Below are 14,925 nucleotides of genomic sequence, written 5' to 3'. Positions count from 1 at the left end.
ATTAATTTTTTTGGGATCGTGCCCATGTCTAATCATAACAGTGATTCTGAAATCCTGATTGTGTTACCACGGAGAATGTGTTACCACAGATTATGTTCCTATTACAAACAATTCCAATTATCAGAGATACTAAACAATTCGAAAAATGGCAGAGGAAGATCTCTGACTTTGTGTGAGCAGGCAAGAAACCTTGAGTAAAAATGAAAGTTCTGTGCGACGCTAAAGAAAGAGGTGGACTGCAGTTGCCGAATATTAGATTATATGATGAAGCAATATGTTTGGTTTGGCTAAAAGAATGGATGTCACTGAAAGACCGCAAACTTTTAACATTGGAAGGTTATAAGAAGTTATTTGGATGGCATGCCTATCTGTGGCAGGATAAAATAAAATCTGACTCTATGTTTTTGCACCATTATATTAGAAGGAGCCTCTTCACGGTCTGGAAAAAATATAAAAAAATATCTGGGTGAAGGTATCGCCTCTTGGGTGGTACCGTTTGAAGTGATCGATCCGAGAGCTATCTATAATGAAGAACAATGTTTACCATATAAAGAAATATTGATTATGGAACAAAAAACGATAAGAATCAAAACAGAGGAAGAGTTATCCTCCTGTTATGGATGGTTCCAATATAGACAGATTAGAGACCTTTATAACTCGGATTGTTCAAAAGGAGGAATTAAATGGGAAAACTCAGAGTTGGAAGAGACTATACTACAAGAAAGCAAAAAGAAGATATCCAAAATTTATAAAATACTTTTGAAGTGGTATACAGAGGATGAGACGGTCAAAGTGCAGATGGTGAAGTGGGCAATCAACTGTCACAAAGAAATAACAATGGAGTCATGGGAATATTTATGGAAAACTACATTGAAGATCTCAACTTGTACCAGTATTAAAGAGAATGTCTATAAGATGATTTATAGATGGTATTTAACGCCTAAGAAAATTGCACTTGGAAATGCAAACATGTCAGATAAATGCTGGAAATGTAAAAAGCATGAAGGATCATTGTATCATATGTGGTGGACGTGTGAAGTAGCTAGACAGTACTGGGGAGATATTTTAGAAGTAATAAATGAGATTTTGCAGACCCAAATAAAGAAGAACCCAGAGCTACTGCTACTGAATTTAAGTATGGAAGATGTTCCTATGCAACACAGAACATTACTATTTTACATGACGATGGCAGCAAGACTTTTATATGCACAGAAATGGAAGGTGCAAGAAATACCAACTATTGAAGATTGGATGTATAAATTGCTGTACATGGCAGAAATGGATAAAGTGACAAGAAAGCTGAGAGATCAGAACCTAGCAGAATTTTTTACTGATTGGGGAAGACTGAAAACATATTTAGAAAAGAAGTGGGATGTGAAAGGGGAACTATGGAAATTCGAAAATTATTAGAATGTTTTTTTTTTATTGGAAGAGACGGAATCTTTACCATATGAAGTGAAGTATTAGCTAAGTGAAGCACATCAAGCACCAATCCATATGCAAAAGAACCGCCTCAGGATACAGTGAAGCCTCCCGCCATTAGCATTCCACACCCTGGGAAACTCTTACAGAATGACTCAGCTCAACCCCACCCCTCCTGAGTAGATACAAATGACCTACATCTTTTCCACACTGTGACACTGAGAGATCTCTGTCTTTTGGTGCTACACCTCTGAAGATGCCAGCCACAGCTGCTGGCGAAACGTCAGGAACTACAATGCCAAGACCACGGCAAGACAGCCCGGAAAACCCCCAACAACCATCTATTAGCTAATTGTTAGTTTAATTTTAAGGGGATTTGGAGTTAATAGATATTGGTAAAATTAATAGAGTAGATATTTTATTTAATTGTTAGCTTAAATTTAAATATATTTGAAGTTAACAGATAGTAATAGATAACAGATTTTAAGTTAATAATAATAGATTTGAAGCTAACAGATAGGGCTTAGTTTAACGAAGTAGAATGTAAACATGAGATAATGAGTTATAGAAAAAGGGGATAGATTAGGAATAGATTAAGATATAGGGTTGGAAAGCTGTTGGAAGTCCTGAAAAAGGGGGGAGGGAAAGGGTGGGGGGAAATGATATTGAGATGTTATTTGAAAGTTGTATGCATTAATATTCTCACCTAATAAAATTAAAAAAAAAATCAGAGCAACATAAGCAAAAAGCCTCCACAATCCACAATCCATGATCCACAATCCACGGATCTGGAACGAGAGATGCTTGGTGAGGGTTGTTAATTCAGCGTCGATCCACGATCAGCTTGATCTTTATTTTTTTTTTTATATTGCCCATGTCTAATCATGATAGTGATTCTGAAATCCTGATTGGTACAATTTCAAACCCACTTGCTTCCAACTGCACACTGATAGAAGAGATTAGACTTTGTATAAGTTATAGGCTCAGAGCTTAGATCTTTTCCAATAGTCAGAACACATACAGCCACACAGATTTCTCCTCTGCCAGAAATATTTTCAGAACCTCTCCCATTACTTTTAGGTACTATAAGCCTCTTTGGGTCCCAATTGAGGGCAAATTGGGAATAAATAATTACATTAATTCAATACATAGATCCAGAGGATTTAGCCATGTTAGTCTGTAGTAGCAAAATAGTAAAGAGTCCAGTAGCACCTGGACTCTAAGGTGCTACTGGACTTTTTACTATTAATTCAATACATAAATTTTCAGAGCAACATAAGCAAAAAGGTAAAGAGTCCAGTAGCACCTTTAAGACTAACCAACTTTTTGAAGCATAAGCTTTCAAGAACCACAGCTTTCTCACATGCATCTGACGAAGAGAGCTGTGGTTCTTGAAAGCTTTTGCTACAATGAAGTTGGTTAGTCTTAAAGGTGCTACTGGACTCTTTACTATTTTGCAACTATGGACTAACATAACTAACTCCTCTGGATCTATAAGCAAGAAGGAATAGGTATTTGGCCTAAGAACTTACATTGGACATTGCAAATCTGGGGACCACAGAAAAGGGAGAGGAAGGGAGACGAGACAGACAGAGTGATGAAAGGAGAGCGCAGGATGGTTGTCGTTTCATGCCTAGAGATGAAGTCAGGCTTTATTTTGGCTACTGTCAGGACAAATGGCCTGAGCTAAATACTTCAGAGGTAGAGTTACCTTGGAGAAGGGATGAGAAGTGGTCTCATAGACATGGAGATATATCAAGGAACAAATGCACACAGAGAATATCTAACCTCTTATTCCAATCCACAATTGGAAGCAAATGGCCTTGAAATATTCCCCATCAGGATTTCAGAGTCACTGTCATTATCTCCTCTAGATTCAAAAGAATTGTCCATTCTCCATTTGAGCGCACACAGCCCGGGGCAGGAAAGAGATGTTTTGTCTCAGCTATAGAAGACAAATGCATGAAATCCATTTGACAGTGTAGCTTCCTACCGATCCATTAGCTGGTATTCCATTAGTCATGGGCAGGATTCAATATTTCCCTGAAACCATCCTAAGTGTAGATGAGATTGCTCACCAAAGTTTAAAAGAAATTTGCACTTTACACTTGAAAAAAAGTGTACGTGTATCCCAAAGCAGAGCTGTTATTTAGCTCAAAAATGAGCTCTTAGGGCTTGGAGAGTTTTGTTGTTGTTCTTACTTTTAAAAGCATTTTTATTGCAGACTTTTCTATCATTCATGCCAACAGTCCTTATTCCTGATGGAAATGAGAGTGTAACAAGAGGTAAGTGAGTTCCTGGAACACCCTTTCACATGAGGGGAAGGGCAAGAGAGAAAAGACCTAAGTTAGGGAACTCATGGTATCAACGCCCAAGACAGAATTCCTGAAACAATTTCCGCTGCTTATGGTTTTATCTTTTCATATTTTAAAGAATAAACTGCTTTGAATGACTTGACAAAAAGTTAATATAGAAATGCATTAGGACCAAGGCGACCCAAAATTCAAACTCTTACGCAGACATTAAGTAACATACAGTGAGATTTTCTGCAATACAGCTTGTTATGTGCCTCATGGCTGAGTTAATCCAGTCTGAGGACAAGGAGATGGGAGTAACACTGCATGGGATTTTATTATTATTATCATCATCAACAATAACAATAACAACAACAATAATATTTATATCCTGCCCTCCCCGCAAGCGGACTCAGGGTGGGTCACAACAGAAGATAAAATATACAAGATAAAATCACAATAAATTAACACAGCTTTCTAATAAAACACCTGTTCACCATATAAAAACCATATAACATCTGAAGGAGGTGGAGGTGTGCCTTGACCATTCGTGGTTGCTCATATATGGGGGAGGGTATACCTTGTTAGCCCTGACCTGGATAGCCCAAGCAAGTCCAATCTTGTCAGATCTTGGAAGCTAAGCAGGGTCAGCCTTGCTTAGTAATTGGATGGGAGACCACCGATGAAGACCAGGGTAGCAGAGGCTGACAATGGCAAACTACTTCTGTTAGTCTCTTGCCTTGAAAACCCCAGCAGGGGTTGCCATAACTCAGCTATGACATGACAGCACTTCCCACCATATATCCTGTTAGCCTCTCCTTCTCAATCTTGCTCCCCCTATTGGGAGGTTAAAAGGGGATACAAATTTTGCCCTGAAGTGTTTCAGAATGGATGTGATGAAAATGTAAGCCTCATGGATTCACATGACAAGCAGATAGTCAGCTCTGTTAGTGTTGCCAAGTAGGCCCCCTCCCCTGCTTTGAAGCCTGCTATGAACTGTGTTAGAGTTTCCTGCATCACTGTTTTACTGCTGCACCAAAGACTGCTTTGCACGTGTGTGCTCTGATACACGTGTCAGTTTCCTGCCTGCGCGTCAATTACCCTGCTGCTGCAATAGACTGTGTAGTTTACTGACTCCATGTTTGGGTAACTGCACAAAGGACTCTTTTTCTGGGCAGCCCTGCCCTGACCTGTATCTGGACTTCCCAGTGTGTGTTTGGACTGTGTTCCCCGTGCCTGCATTGCCATCTGCCACGGACCGTGCCTGTTCCCTGCTTTGGACTGTGTTTTAAAGTGTTGTTCCCGCTGCCTCCATGGAAGCCTGCCTCATATGGGCCCAAGCCGCTGCTAGCAGCCGGGCGCCTGCCGGGGAAACCTCCAGCGAGCCTGGCTAGGCGCTCCCTGGTCAGTTCCCGTCTGGAGCCTCCCGCGGGCCGGTCCCCGAGCTTGCCCTCGCTACCGGGCAGCCTGCTATCCAGCCCCAGCTATGCCCAGCCGGCATCCATGTTCTCAGGCACCCAGAAGACCCAGAGGAAGACTGCTTTGAGAAGCCATTTCGGCGAAGCGGGCACACCACGTCCGCAGCGAGAGCCCCTCGCCCCGCTCTGCATATCTTAGGAGCCGCCCCGGAGAAGGAACTAAGTGCCGACCATCCCAAGCACTTAGAGAATGCATCTCAAAGAAACCTCCGCATTCCAAAGCTGATGACATCAGGACAAGCCCTGTCCGCTGGAACATCCTTTCAGCCCACTTGGATTTCCCCCTCCCTCCTTTGTCCCCTCTTCCTGAGGTGTCACTTATCACAATCTGATTACCAAAGTGGCCCATCCAAGCCATTCAGTAGCCCATTAGACCCTTTGTTTTAATCTGTGAGAACCTCCAAGTACAGCACCAGCCCCAGGGTACGTTTTGGGGTATTTAAGCTGGTCTCTCAGACCACTCGGTGCCTCGGCCATTCCCTATCCAGACCTCCTTGCTGTCCGTCTGTGGTCCCAGTGCTGGCATTGGGCCACCCTCGCTGTCGTGTCTCTGCTTCGCTCCAGGATTGTGAGTATTTCCCTTACCATCGTTGGGAACCAGCTAATGCGAACGTCTCTGTATTTCCTACTCTGTATTTCTTAGACCTTGTATGTTCTTTGTATGATTGTGCAAGCTAGGCTTACGCTACACTCAATACACGTGTTTGGACCTTACTCCTTGTCTGCCTCTTTTTCACTAGAGTGTCTGGGATCGGGACCTCCGTAAACATAGGTTATGATCCTCGCTTAATATTAATAGTTACAGACTGCTACAGCTAATTCCCCATTATAATAAAAGAGCAGTTCTGGTAACATTAGTGTGTGTTGTTCAAAGAGGATGGATGAAAGAGAATGGCCGGATGCAGTCCACCATTCCCAAAGCCAAGACCTGCATTAACAAACACTTAAAACTCGATGCATCTGTTTGCTACAGTGGCTTTGGATCCTAATTTTTAAGTATGTTGTACACAGAGTTCAGGGGTTAGATTCAGGAATCATAAGTATGGTGGCGGAAACTGTTGTCAAGTCATAGCTGACTGATGGTGACCCTACTAGGGTTTTCAAAGCAAGAGACAAACAGAGGTGGTTTGCCATTGCCTGCTCTACATAGCTACTTTGGACTTCCTTGGTGGTCCCCCATCCATGTACTAACCAAGGCCAACCATGCTTAGCTTCCAAGTTCTGATGAGATCAGGCTTCCAGGTCATCCAAATATGGATGCTGCAAATTTCTCAACAAACCTGTTCAGCAGTCAAACCATCAGATTGTGAGACAATCAGGAATCTGTTCAGATTGCCACCCATGACCAACTAGAACAACTGCCAAGCAAATTTGCATCTGCTGGTTGGTCAGAAGCTAACTCCCAGCTGATCAAGGGATCACAGCAGAGCAAACCAGCTACCCTGTGAAGTTGTAGAAAGAACAGGCTGTGGCTCAGTGGAAGAGCCTCTGCTTTGCATGCAGAAGATCCTAGATCCATTTCCTGGCATCTTTAGAATAAAGCTACTGATTGCATCTACTCCCCCCCTCCCCTCTCTACCTATATATCTGACCAGCTTACCCTCCATGCATCTGACGAAGACAACTGTAATTCTCGAAAGCTTATGCTACAGTAAAGTTGGTTAGTCTTAAAGGTGCTACTGGACTCTTTTCGATTTTGCTACTACAGACTAACACAGCTAACTTCTCTGGATCTAGAATAAAGGATCAGGTTGAAAGAGATTTATTTATTTATTTTTAATCCAGATATAGGGCAAGATGATCCCTGGGGCAAGCTGACATCTTTGAACCAAAACAATAACTTTATGGATTTTCTGGAGGTGGACAATGAGTTGGAAGAAGCTTGATGGGTCTACCTGGACTACAGGAGTAAATGGTGCTTGATGGTCCTTTGAGAACTGGATGGGAAAACCTACCAGGTTTGATGAATAGCGTTAGGTGGAGCTTAATCAAGGTGAATGTGTGAGGGGAGATAAGACCAGGCGTTGATGACGTTAGTCATGAGTAGGGGTGTGCAGCCCAAAAAGATTTGTGTGTACCCCAAAAAGATTTGAAAAAGATCCAGAAAAACTCAAATCCCTGGAGAGGATTCCAGAGGTTTGGTGCCATGATAAAGAAGTCCCTATCCTGGGTGGCTTCCCACCTAATCTAACTCAGGAAGAGGACCAGAGTGGTTGGGTATTTTTACATTTCAATTCACAGCTTGCAGGTCCAGTAATGGGAAGGAAGTGGGTGTCTTGGAGGCCATGTTGGAGATCACTTGTCTGTACTGACTAGCAGAAACTTAATTATCCAAGATATTAGAAAGTAGGGCCTGTCTTAAAAAAAGGAAACTCTGCTGAAGATTAAATGTTGTTATCCTACAAGCAAAGCATGTTCTCTACCTCTCAATAATGACTTCTCCTGCCACTGGCCCTACTTGCCTTTTCGCTACCTGAATTTTATTGAGTGCACAAGAATATTCAGTTGTGAATGACCATGATGATGCAACAATGGTGCAGTCTCAAATCATGTGTTCATGCAGCCATATTGTTTTGGGTCTGGAGGTATACAAACGTTGTCCTTTATTTTGTGTTTGAGTTGCCATTTTAATGATAATGTGGTTTGAAATTTTATGTGTGCACAACTGTCATTTCAATTTTATAAATATCAATTATGTATTTATTCCTCTGTATGTGAAAAGATATTTTAACAAATGAAAATTGTTGTTTATAACTGTGTTCCTATAGAAAAGGGACAACATAGGTGCTCTTCCCAATCAGATACAAGGAAGTGTCTATGCGTGCCTTTCATTCTGTGCTTTGTATGTATTTAGGAATAATGTGTGAGCAGGGCCGGTGCCAGGGTTTCTGGCCCCTGAGGTGAGATACCTACTTCTGCCCCCAGTCCTGACCAGTCCTGCCTTGCTCTGCGCGATGATGTCACTTGTGACATCATTGTGCAGGGGCATCTCCCTCACCTGAGACAGGGGGCAGTGGCAAAGGGGCAGGGAGGAGGCCCGCTCAAGCCGAGCCAAGGCAGGTGGTAATGGCGAAGGGGCGGAGAAGCTAGTGGGGACGCATCCCGCTTCCGGGTCAGGGGGGGTCATTGGGGGCCGGCACGGCGCCTCCTTTAGAGTTCAGCACTTGAGGCGGCTGCTGGCACAGTCTCCATGGATGCACCGGGCCTGCGTGTGAGCCATTCTTATTTTGGGATCCTGAACTGAGCACATGGGGTTGCGGGGAGGGTTCTCTTAATAGAGGTGGAAAGAAAAGGGTAGAACCTTGGAGCACAGTACTGAAGCGCATATATTAGATTGTGAAATTTACCTCTTTCTTTCACCTGTCCTCCTTCAGGACTAAAAAAGGTAAAGCAGTTAGGTTCATACATAAAGAGCATCAAAGAGCATCTCAGGGCCAAGCTACAAGTGACAAATGACACAGGTTGGACACTTGTCAGCTTCTCTTAAGTTTTTATGGGAAATGTAGGCATTCTAGTCTTGCAGCTTGGCTCTCCAACTGCTGTCTAATGGACTTTTCAACTGTCACATTCCGCCAAGCTGCCCACATTTCCCATCAAAACTTGAGGGAAGCTGACAAGTGTTCAACCTGTGTCAGGCATCACTTGTAGATTGGCCCTCAGTTGAATACTGTACGAGACAAAAGGGTATTTAATAGAGGATGCTTTTGGACTTTGCCTTGGGAACATATTTGTGTATAAAGTGCAGATTTCACCTGAGACTTTGGGAAACAATTTCCTCTACTTAGGAGGCTTCTGATCAGCTAGGGAGACTATGCATCCTTCCTGCCCATTGATAAATGGAATACCAGCTAATGAACTGGAGCGTGGAGTCTGAGCCCCACCCTTTGTGGATCAAAAGGGAAAAAATCTTTCTCACATACTCTACCCAGCATTTAGATCTGAGTCCACAGACTTTCTTTAATCCAGAGAAGACATCTTGAATGACATCTTGTGATGAAGTCCTGCCATTTTTGAAGAACACCTTTAGTGTGTTTCCTTACCGTTGTGGATTGGAAGAAGGTAAGAAATTCTCTGCATGAATCATTTCCTTGGTATTTCTATTCTAGAACAGTTGCATGAACAATGATTCTAGTACTTACCAACTGTAACATGGGGTTGCTGCGGATCAAAACACAAGGACATGTTGGAGTGGAGTCTCTCTTGTGGTGAGACCCCCAATGCTGTTTCACACCGCTGGAAAACTTCAATGCAAAAGATTGACTTCTAGTGGCAACCAGACTATCAAGAGTATGGGTTGGATCCTGTGGATCTGTTCCAGTAGTGCTCTGATCTACCTCCCACCCCCAACTCAAGAAGATTCCTCCTGGTTCAGGAGGCTCAGCCACCAGGGCAAGGACTTCTTGGATTTGTGTAAGATATCTGTGCCTAGTGCTGTTGTTACTGGAACTCATTTGTGAGACCCGTCCCTGTGCCTCAATCACACATCTATCGGCTTCAAAGGTCAGAAAAGGAAGCTGAGTTCCACAGCTTGAACCGATAGAAAGATGAAAAATCTGCTATATTAAGTCCTGTTTCCTCTTTCAAAATGCCAGCACGCTCTCTCCCGTGCCTACCCTCCTCCATTCTCCTTGGAAAATAATTCCGAGATAAATGGCTGTTTATTAAAAAGATGGGTCCCACAAAAACTGTCCCATATTTTCTGAACACGATCCTTATCTCAGTCCCAAGCATAAGGAGTTTTTAGGACCCCTCAGCCTGAGAAAAGAGCCCCCCCCCAACTCTACAGTAGGAATGGACAACCACTTCCTTTTTTGTTTCTTATGGCTTCCATATGATGTCACTGTGAATAGCTTCAGGCTTTCCGTTTATGTTTTTTGTACATCTGTGTATCTGTTGGTGTGTAAGAGAGCAAGGTGAATGCTTAGCATTTATTTAATAAAAATCAGTGAACAGGGCAGTGTGCTAAATAAAATACAGAATTCAGTTCTACTTTCTGAGCTATTAAAAAGACACAGTGGATGGCCACATTTTTTAAAGTCTGGTTTCACCTACTGCTGATCAACCATTGCTGAATCAAAGAGAAGCTCAGTTTTGGACTTCTGTTAGGTATCATTTCTAAAGACAATCTCCCCCACTCTTTTAGATAACTCATATGAGAAGATAATTGAGACAAGTACAATATCTCATCTATACTACAGGCTGCCTTTCTGTTTTAGGCAGGGCTAATCCTCCCAGAAGGGAGATTTAAAAATCCTTCTGAAGTCAATTTCAGGTGGGTAGCCATGTTGGTCTGAAGTAGAACAGCAAGATTTGAGTCCAGTAGCATCTTAAAGACTGACAAGATTTCCAGGGTATGAGTTTTTGAGAGTCAAAGCCCCCTTTTTCAGATATCTGAGAGTCAAAGCCCCCTTCTTCAGATATCTGAAGAAGGGAACTTTGGCTCTTAAAAGTGGTTGTTCAGGTGTAGAAGAAGTAGAAAGTGGTCTTAGGATTGCTTTGCTGGTGATGTAAGTCTGATCAGTCTTTTGATAACATTAAAAGTAAAAATAGCTAAGCCCTTCTGTCTTAACTTTACTAATATATTTTCAAACTGATGAATCCCATGATAAACGCAATATTTCGGCTTCACAGCAGGAACTGATTTCCCCCTGCTTTGTATCTTTTGTTCTAGCAAGAGTGTCTGAATTAGCAGAAGATACAGCAAGCCTAAAATCAGACGCTGAATATGCTGAATCTGACAAATCAGACCCTAATTGTTGATGAGCCAGATGATTTCATGCTCAATTTCACAAAATGGAGGCAGGACTTCTATGAGCATTTAGAGCAAAAGATCATCTCTATCTTGATTATTTCTATTGGTATTTTTGGATTTCTGGGGAACGGAATCGTCATCTGGCTTCTTGGGTTCCAAACTAAGAGGAATTCTTTCACCATCTATATCCTGAACTTGGCTGTTGCTGACATCGGGGTCCTTATATCTATGGGTATATTTTTTGTTATAGATAAATCACCTTTATTTGAAGAGCTCATCATATTCACATACAGCACTGGCCAATTTCTCCTGACCGTCATCAGCATTGACCGTTGTGCATGTGTCCTCTTCCCAATTTGGCATCAAGTCCACAGACCATCTTATTTGTCCGTCATGGTGTGTACCCTCATATGGGTCTTCTCCTGCCTGCTCAGTGGAGTTCATTTCACTCTCCACAGTTCTAAAATCCTGGAAAATCATCACCATGTAATACACTACCAGTTTTTTGTGAATGCCCTGCTTGGCCTTCCACTCATGATTATCTCCGCTGTGACTCTGTTCATCAGAGTTTGCCTGAAACCACAACAGCGTTGGAGAGGAAAGCTTTTGACAGCCATCTTGCTTACTCTCCTCTTTTTCCTCCTCTTTGGTTTTCCTTTGAACGTTGTTTTCATTACCTCTAATTTTTCCCAGGCTCCACTTTCTTCTGGAATGCGATACAGCTTGTTATGTGCCTCACTAAACAGCAGTGTTAATCCACTGATTTACTTCCTAGTTGGGAGATGGAACAGCGGTCAGCCTAGGGAAAGCTTGAAGGAGGTCCTCAAGAAGATTTTTGAAGAGGATGAAGCTAGTAGAGAGGTATCAGAGGGACCTTGTCAAATCCAGTTATCAGATTTCCATTAAACCCTAACACTTCGAGCTTTATCTATTTATTTAACATCCAGAAGTTTCCAGATCCAGTCTACAGGAAAAGAGAATTTTTGTGGCTCCACTCTATTTTATTTTCAAAATTTTTAAATCTTTCACTGGAATTTCACTTATATTTTCCCTACTTTATTTAGTTTATTCTGTTTATTATCTGTTGTTTTTGTTAGATGTCTATGGAGTTAATGATTTATTTATAGATGTCAGTGTGTAGATTAGGTTTGCGGATTAGGCCCCCCCCCATTAGGCTTTAGCCTGCTAATCAAGCTATGCTCCTGGAGTGTGAGCTCAAAGTTGGGAAAATGAGAAACTAGCCTTGGGAGTCTCCGTCTGTTTATGTAGCTTGGATAAGAATATTTAGACATTCCTTTTAACTTGTTAATATAACTTAAATAGTAGTGATTTAAATAACCCTTGGCTCTTTAAATAGGACAATGTTGTATTATAGAACAGAAGTTAGTTAAATCCCCAACACGTTTGTCCTACATATACATATACATATACATATACATATACATATACATATACATATACATATACATATACATATACATATACATATACATATACATATACATATACATATACATATACATATACATATACATTTCATGCTTTAATAGACTATGGATGTAACAGTAACCATGGCTTTTTTTCAGCAGGAACGTGGTGGAACAGAGTTCCAGCACCTCTTGAAAATGGTCACATGGCTGGTGGCCCCGCCCCCTGATCTCCAGACAGAGGGGAGTTGAGATTGCCCTCCGCGCCGCTTGGCGGCACAGAGGGCAATCTAAACTCCCCTCAGTCTGGAAATCAGGGGGCGGGGCCACCAGCCATGTGACCATTTTCACCAAGGGCGATTTAAACTTTAAAAAACTCCCCCCTTGTTCCAGATGACCCAAAGTGACATCATTATGTGGTCCTGTGCTGGCAACCCACTGAGTTCCACCACCTCTTTTCCCAGAAAAAAAGCCCTGGTAGTAACCAAATTGATTCTATAGATGATACTCTTCCGGAGTGCCCTGAATTTTTATAATGCAGAGTGGGATTTATTCTTCCTCTGTTTACATCAGATTTTATCTCTGTTGAAGCTAAATCCTCTTGGCCAGGGAGGAAGATAAACAAGTAACTTTGTGCATGGCTAAATTTTTGGTGGCTGTAGTAAAATCCTATTGCAACTCTGACAGTAAACTTTAGATTTTCCTTTTAGTAGATGATGGCTCACTGTTTATTATTTTTGTTGTGAAAATATTAATTAAGAAGATCTCCCAGGATCTAGGAATGAGTAGGTTTCCTCTGTTACTTTCCTTTATTGTTCTCTGCTGTTTCCATCTTTCATAACTCTGGTTTATCTAAACAAATTTCTTGAACACATAGTTCCCTGCAGTTTGTTTCAGTTCATCAATTCCTCTATTCATTTGCAGTTTTTTCTCTCTCTACAATACCCATGCTCATGTGCATATTGCTAAGTAACTGCTGCAAAAAAGCAACTTTTATGTAAGATGCTATCAAAATACTTTTCCTGCGGTGTTTCACTGATTCGAACATGTGGCCCTGTATATTAGAAAAACACCACACAAAAAAGAATCTCAATAAAAATGTATGTCTAGGGCATTGATGTGTAGGGCATAGACACATCAATAAGACAGGTGGTTGGAAGACACACAAAAAGTAACGAAAATTAGTGTTGCAGCTAATAACATGTGGGTGTCTTCCCCATGGGCTAACTGCCCTGAGTTTGATGCTTCTGGGAAGCTTTTTTTTTTCTGATTCCCTGCCACATTGTGATACATTTATGAACCTTTGGGGTTTTTGTGGCTTCCTCCAATCTTTCTCAAATCTGTGTTGCTTCAAAGTTGTGGGAAAGATCACAGTAAAACATTGATGGCTGTTGTGGGTGTAGGAAAATCCAGAATTTCTGGCACATATGGCAGCCATTTTGCCTCGCTCCGTCCCCACAGTAGCTACTTCCTCCCCCTGCCAGCGTGGGGCTTTTTATTTATTTTTATTTTAAAACAAATTGATACTAGAATATCATTGTGTCCAGTAATTTTTTTCTTTAAAAAAATAGGTGTCAGTACTCATAATGTTTTCTGCCTTGGAGGTGCCAAGTACTACAAAAAGGGGTGCCAATACTGCATATTGGCGCACACCACCAGAAAAAAAGCACCCGGTTGTATCGATATACCATTGTACCAATAGGAGTAGCATTTTCTCTGAATCCCCAACTTTGATTAAAAAAATTAATAAGTTTCTAGCCATTTCCCTTGGGAAATATAAGGAGAAAGGCATATTTCTGCAAGGGATGGGGCTAAAGGCTTATTTGTTTTAAAAAAATGAAAGCTGGGAATTCAGAGAACAGACTAGACCTATTGTTATAATGGTATATTAATATAAAGATATTCTTATACTGATGTTTTTTTTTAAAAAAATCACAAAACCCTTGGTGTCCCAAAGGAGAGAGGATGGCCACTTCCAGGAGACTGAAAGTGCTGGTTGCGACCTTTAAAACCCCGACAATGTAATTGTATGCATAGTCATATTGTTCTAAGCCCATTGACTTCAATGTACTTAGAAGGGTACAATTCCTTAGGACTGCATTGTAAATGATATGACACCAAGGTCCATGCAGGAGAACCTCCTTCTGTATGAACTTCTGCATAAGTTGAGGTCAGTCCCTCTTGCCCTCCTCTGTGCATCTTCAGTCCCTCGTGCCCTACTCTGTGCATCTTCAGTGAGGAACACAAGGTGTGTTGATTAGAGATGGGCATGATCTAAAAAAAATTAATGATCCAGCTGATCATGGATCGTCGCCGGCGACGATCCCCAATTAACGATCCACACCGATCATCTCCCATTTCCGATCCGTGGATTGTGGATCGTGGATCGTCAAGGCAAAAGCAGAGGGGCGCTCTGCTGTTCCCAGCGATACAGGAACAGTGGGTGATGCCAGCAGCATCTGTGTTTGTGTTTGGCTGTCTGTGTTTGGCCATCAGAGCTGCCTATCAGGGTTTGCAGGGATGAGATTGGAGTGCCCATGACTACAGAACAT

General features: G+C 41.8%; 1 protein-coding gene across 1 annotated transcript; it reads left to right on the top strand.

The window, feature by feature from the left end:
• The first annotated feature begins 10,919 nt into the window (after positions 1–10,919).
• LOC129333995 (mas-related G-protein coupled receptor member H-like) lies at positions 10,920–11,852 on the top strand. Its single transcript, XM_054985917.1, has one exon. It carries the CDS (start codon positions 10,920–10,922, stop codon positions 11,850–11,852), a length of 933 nt encoding a protein of 310 aa, XP_054841892.1.
• Positions 11,853–14,925: the final 3,073 nt, after the last annotated feature.

This window comes from Eublepharis macularius, chromosome 7, assembly GCF_028583425.1.
Source record: "Eublepharis macularius isolate TG4126 chromosome 7, MPM_Emac_v1.0, whole genome shotgun sequence".
NCBI classification, from domain to species: domain Eukaryota; kingdom Metazoa; phylum Chordata; class Lepidosauria; order Squamata; family Eublepharidae; genus Eublepharis; species Eublepharis macularius.
The sequence above is the reverse complement of the archived record's forward strand: the minus strand, read 5'-3'. Positions and strand labels throughout refer to the sequence as shown.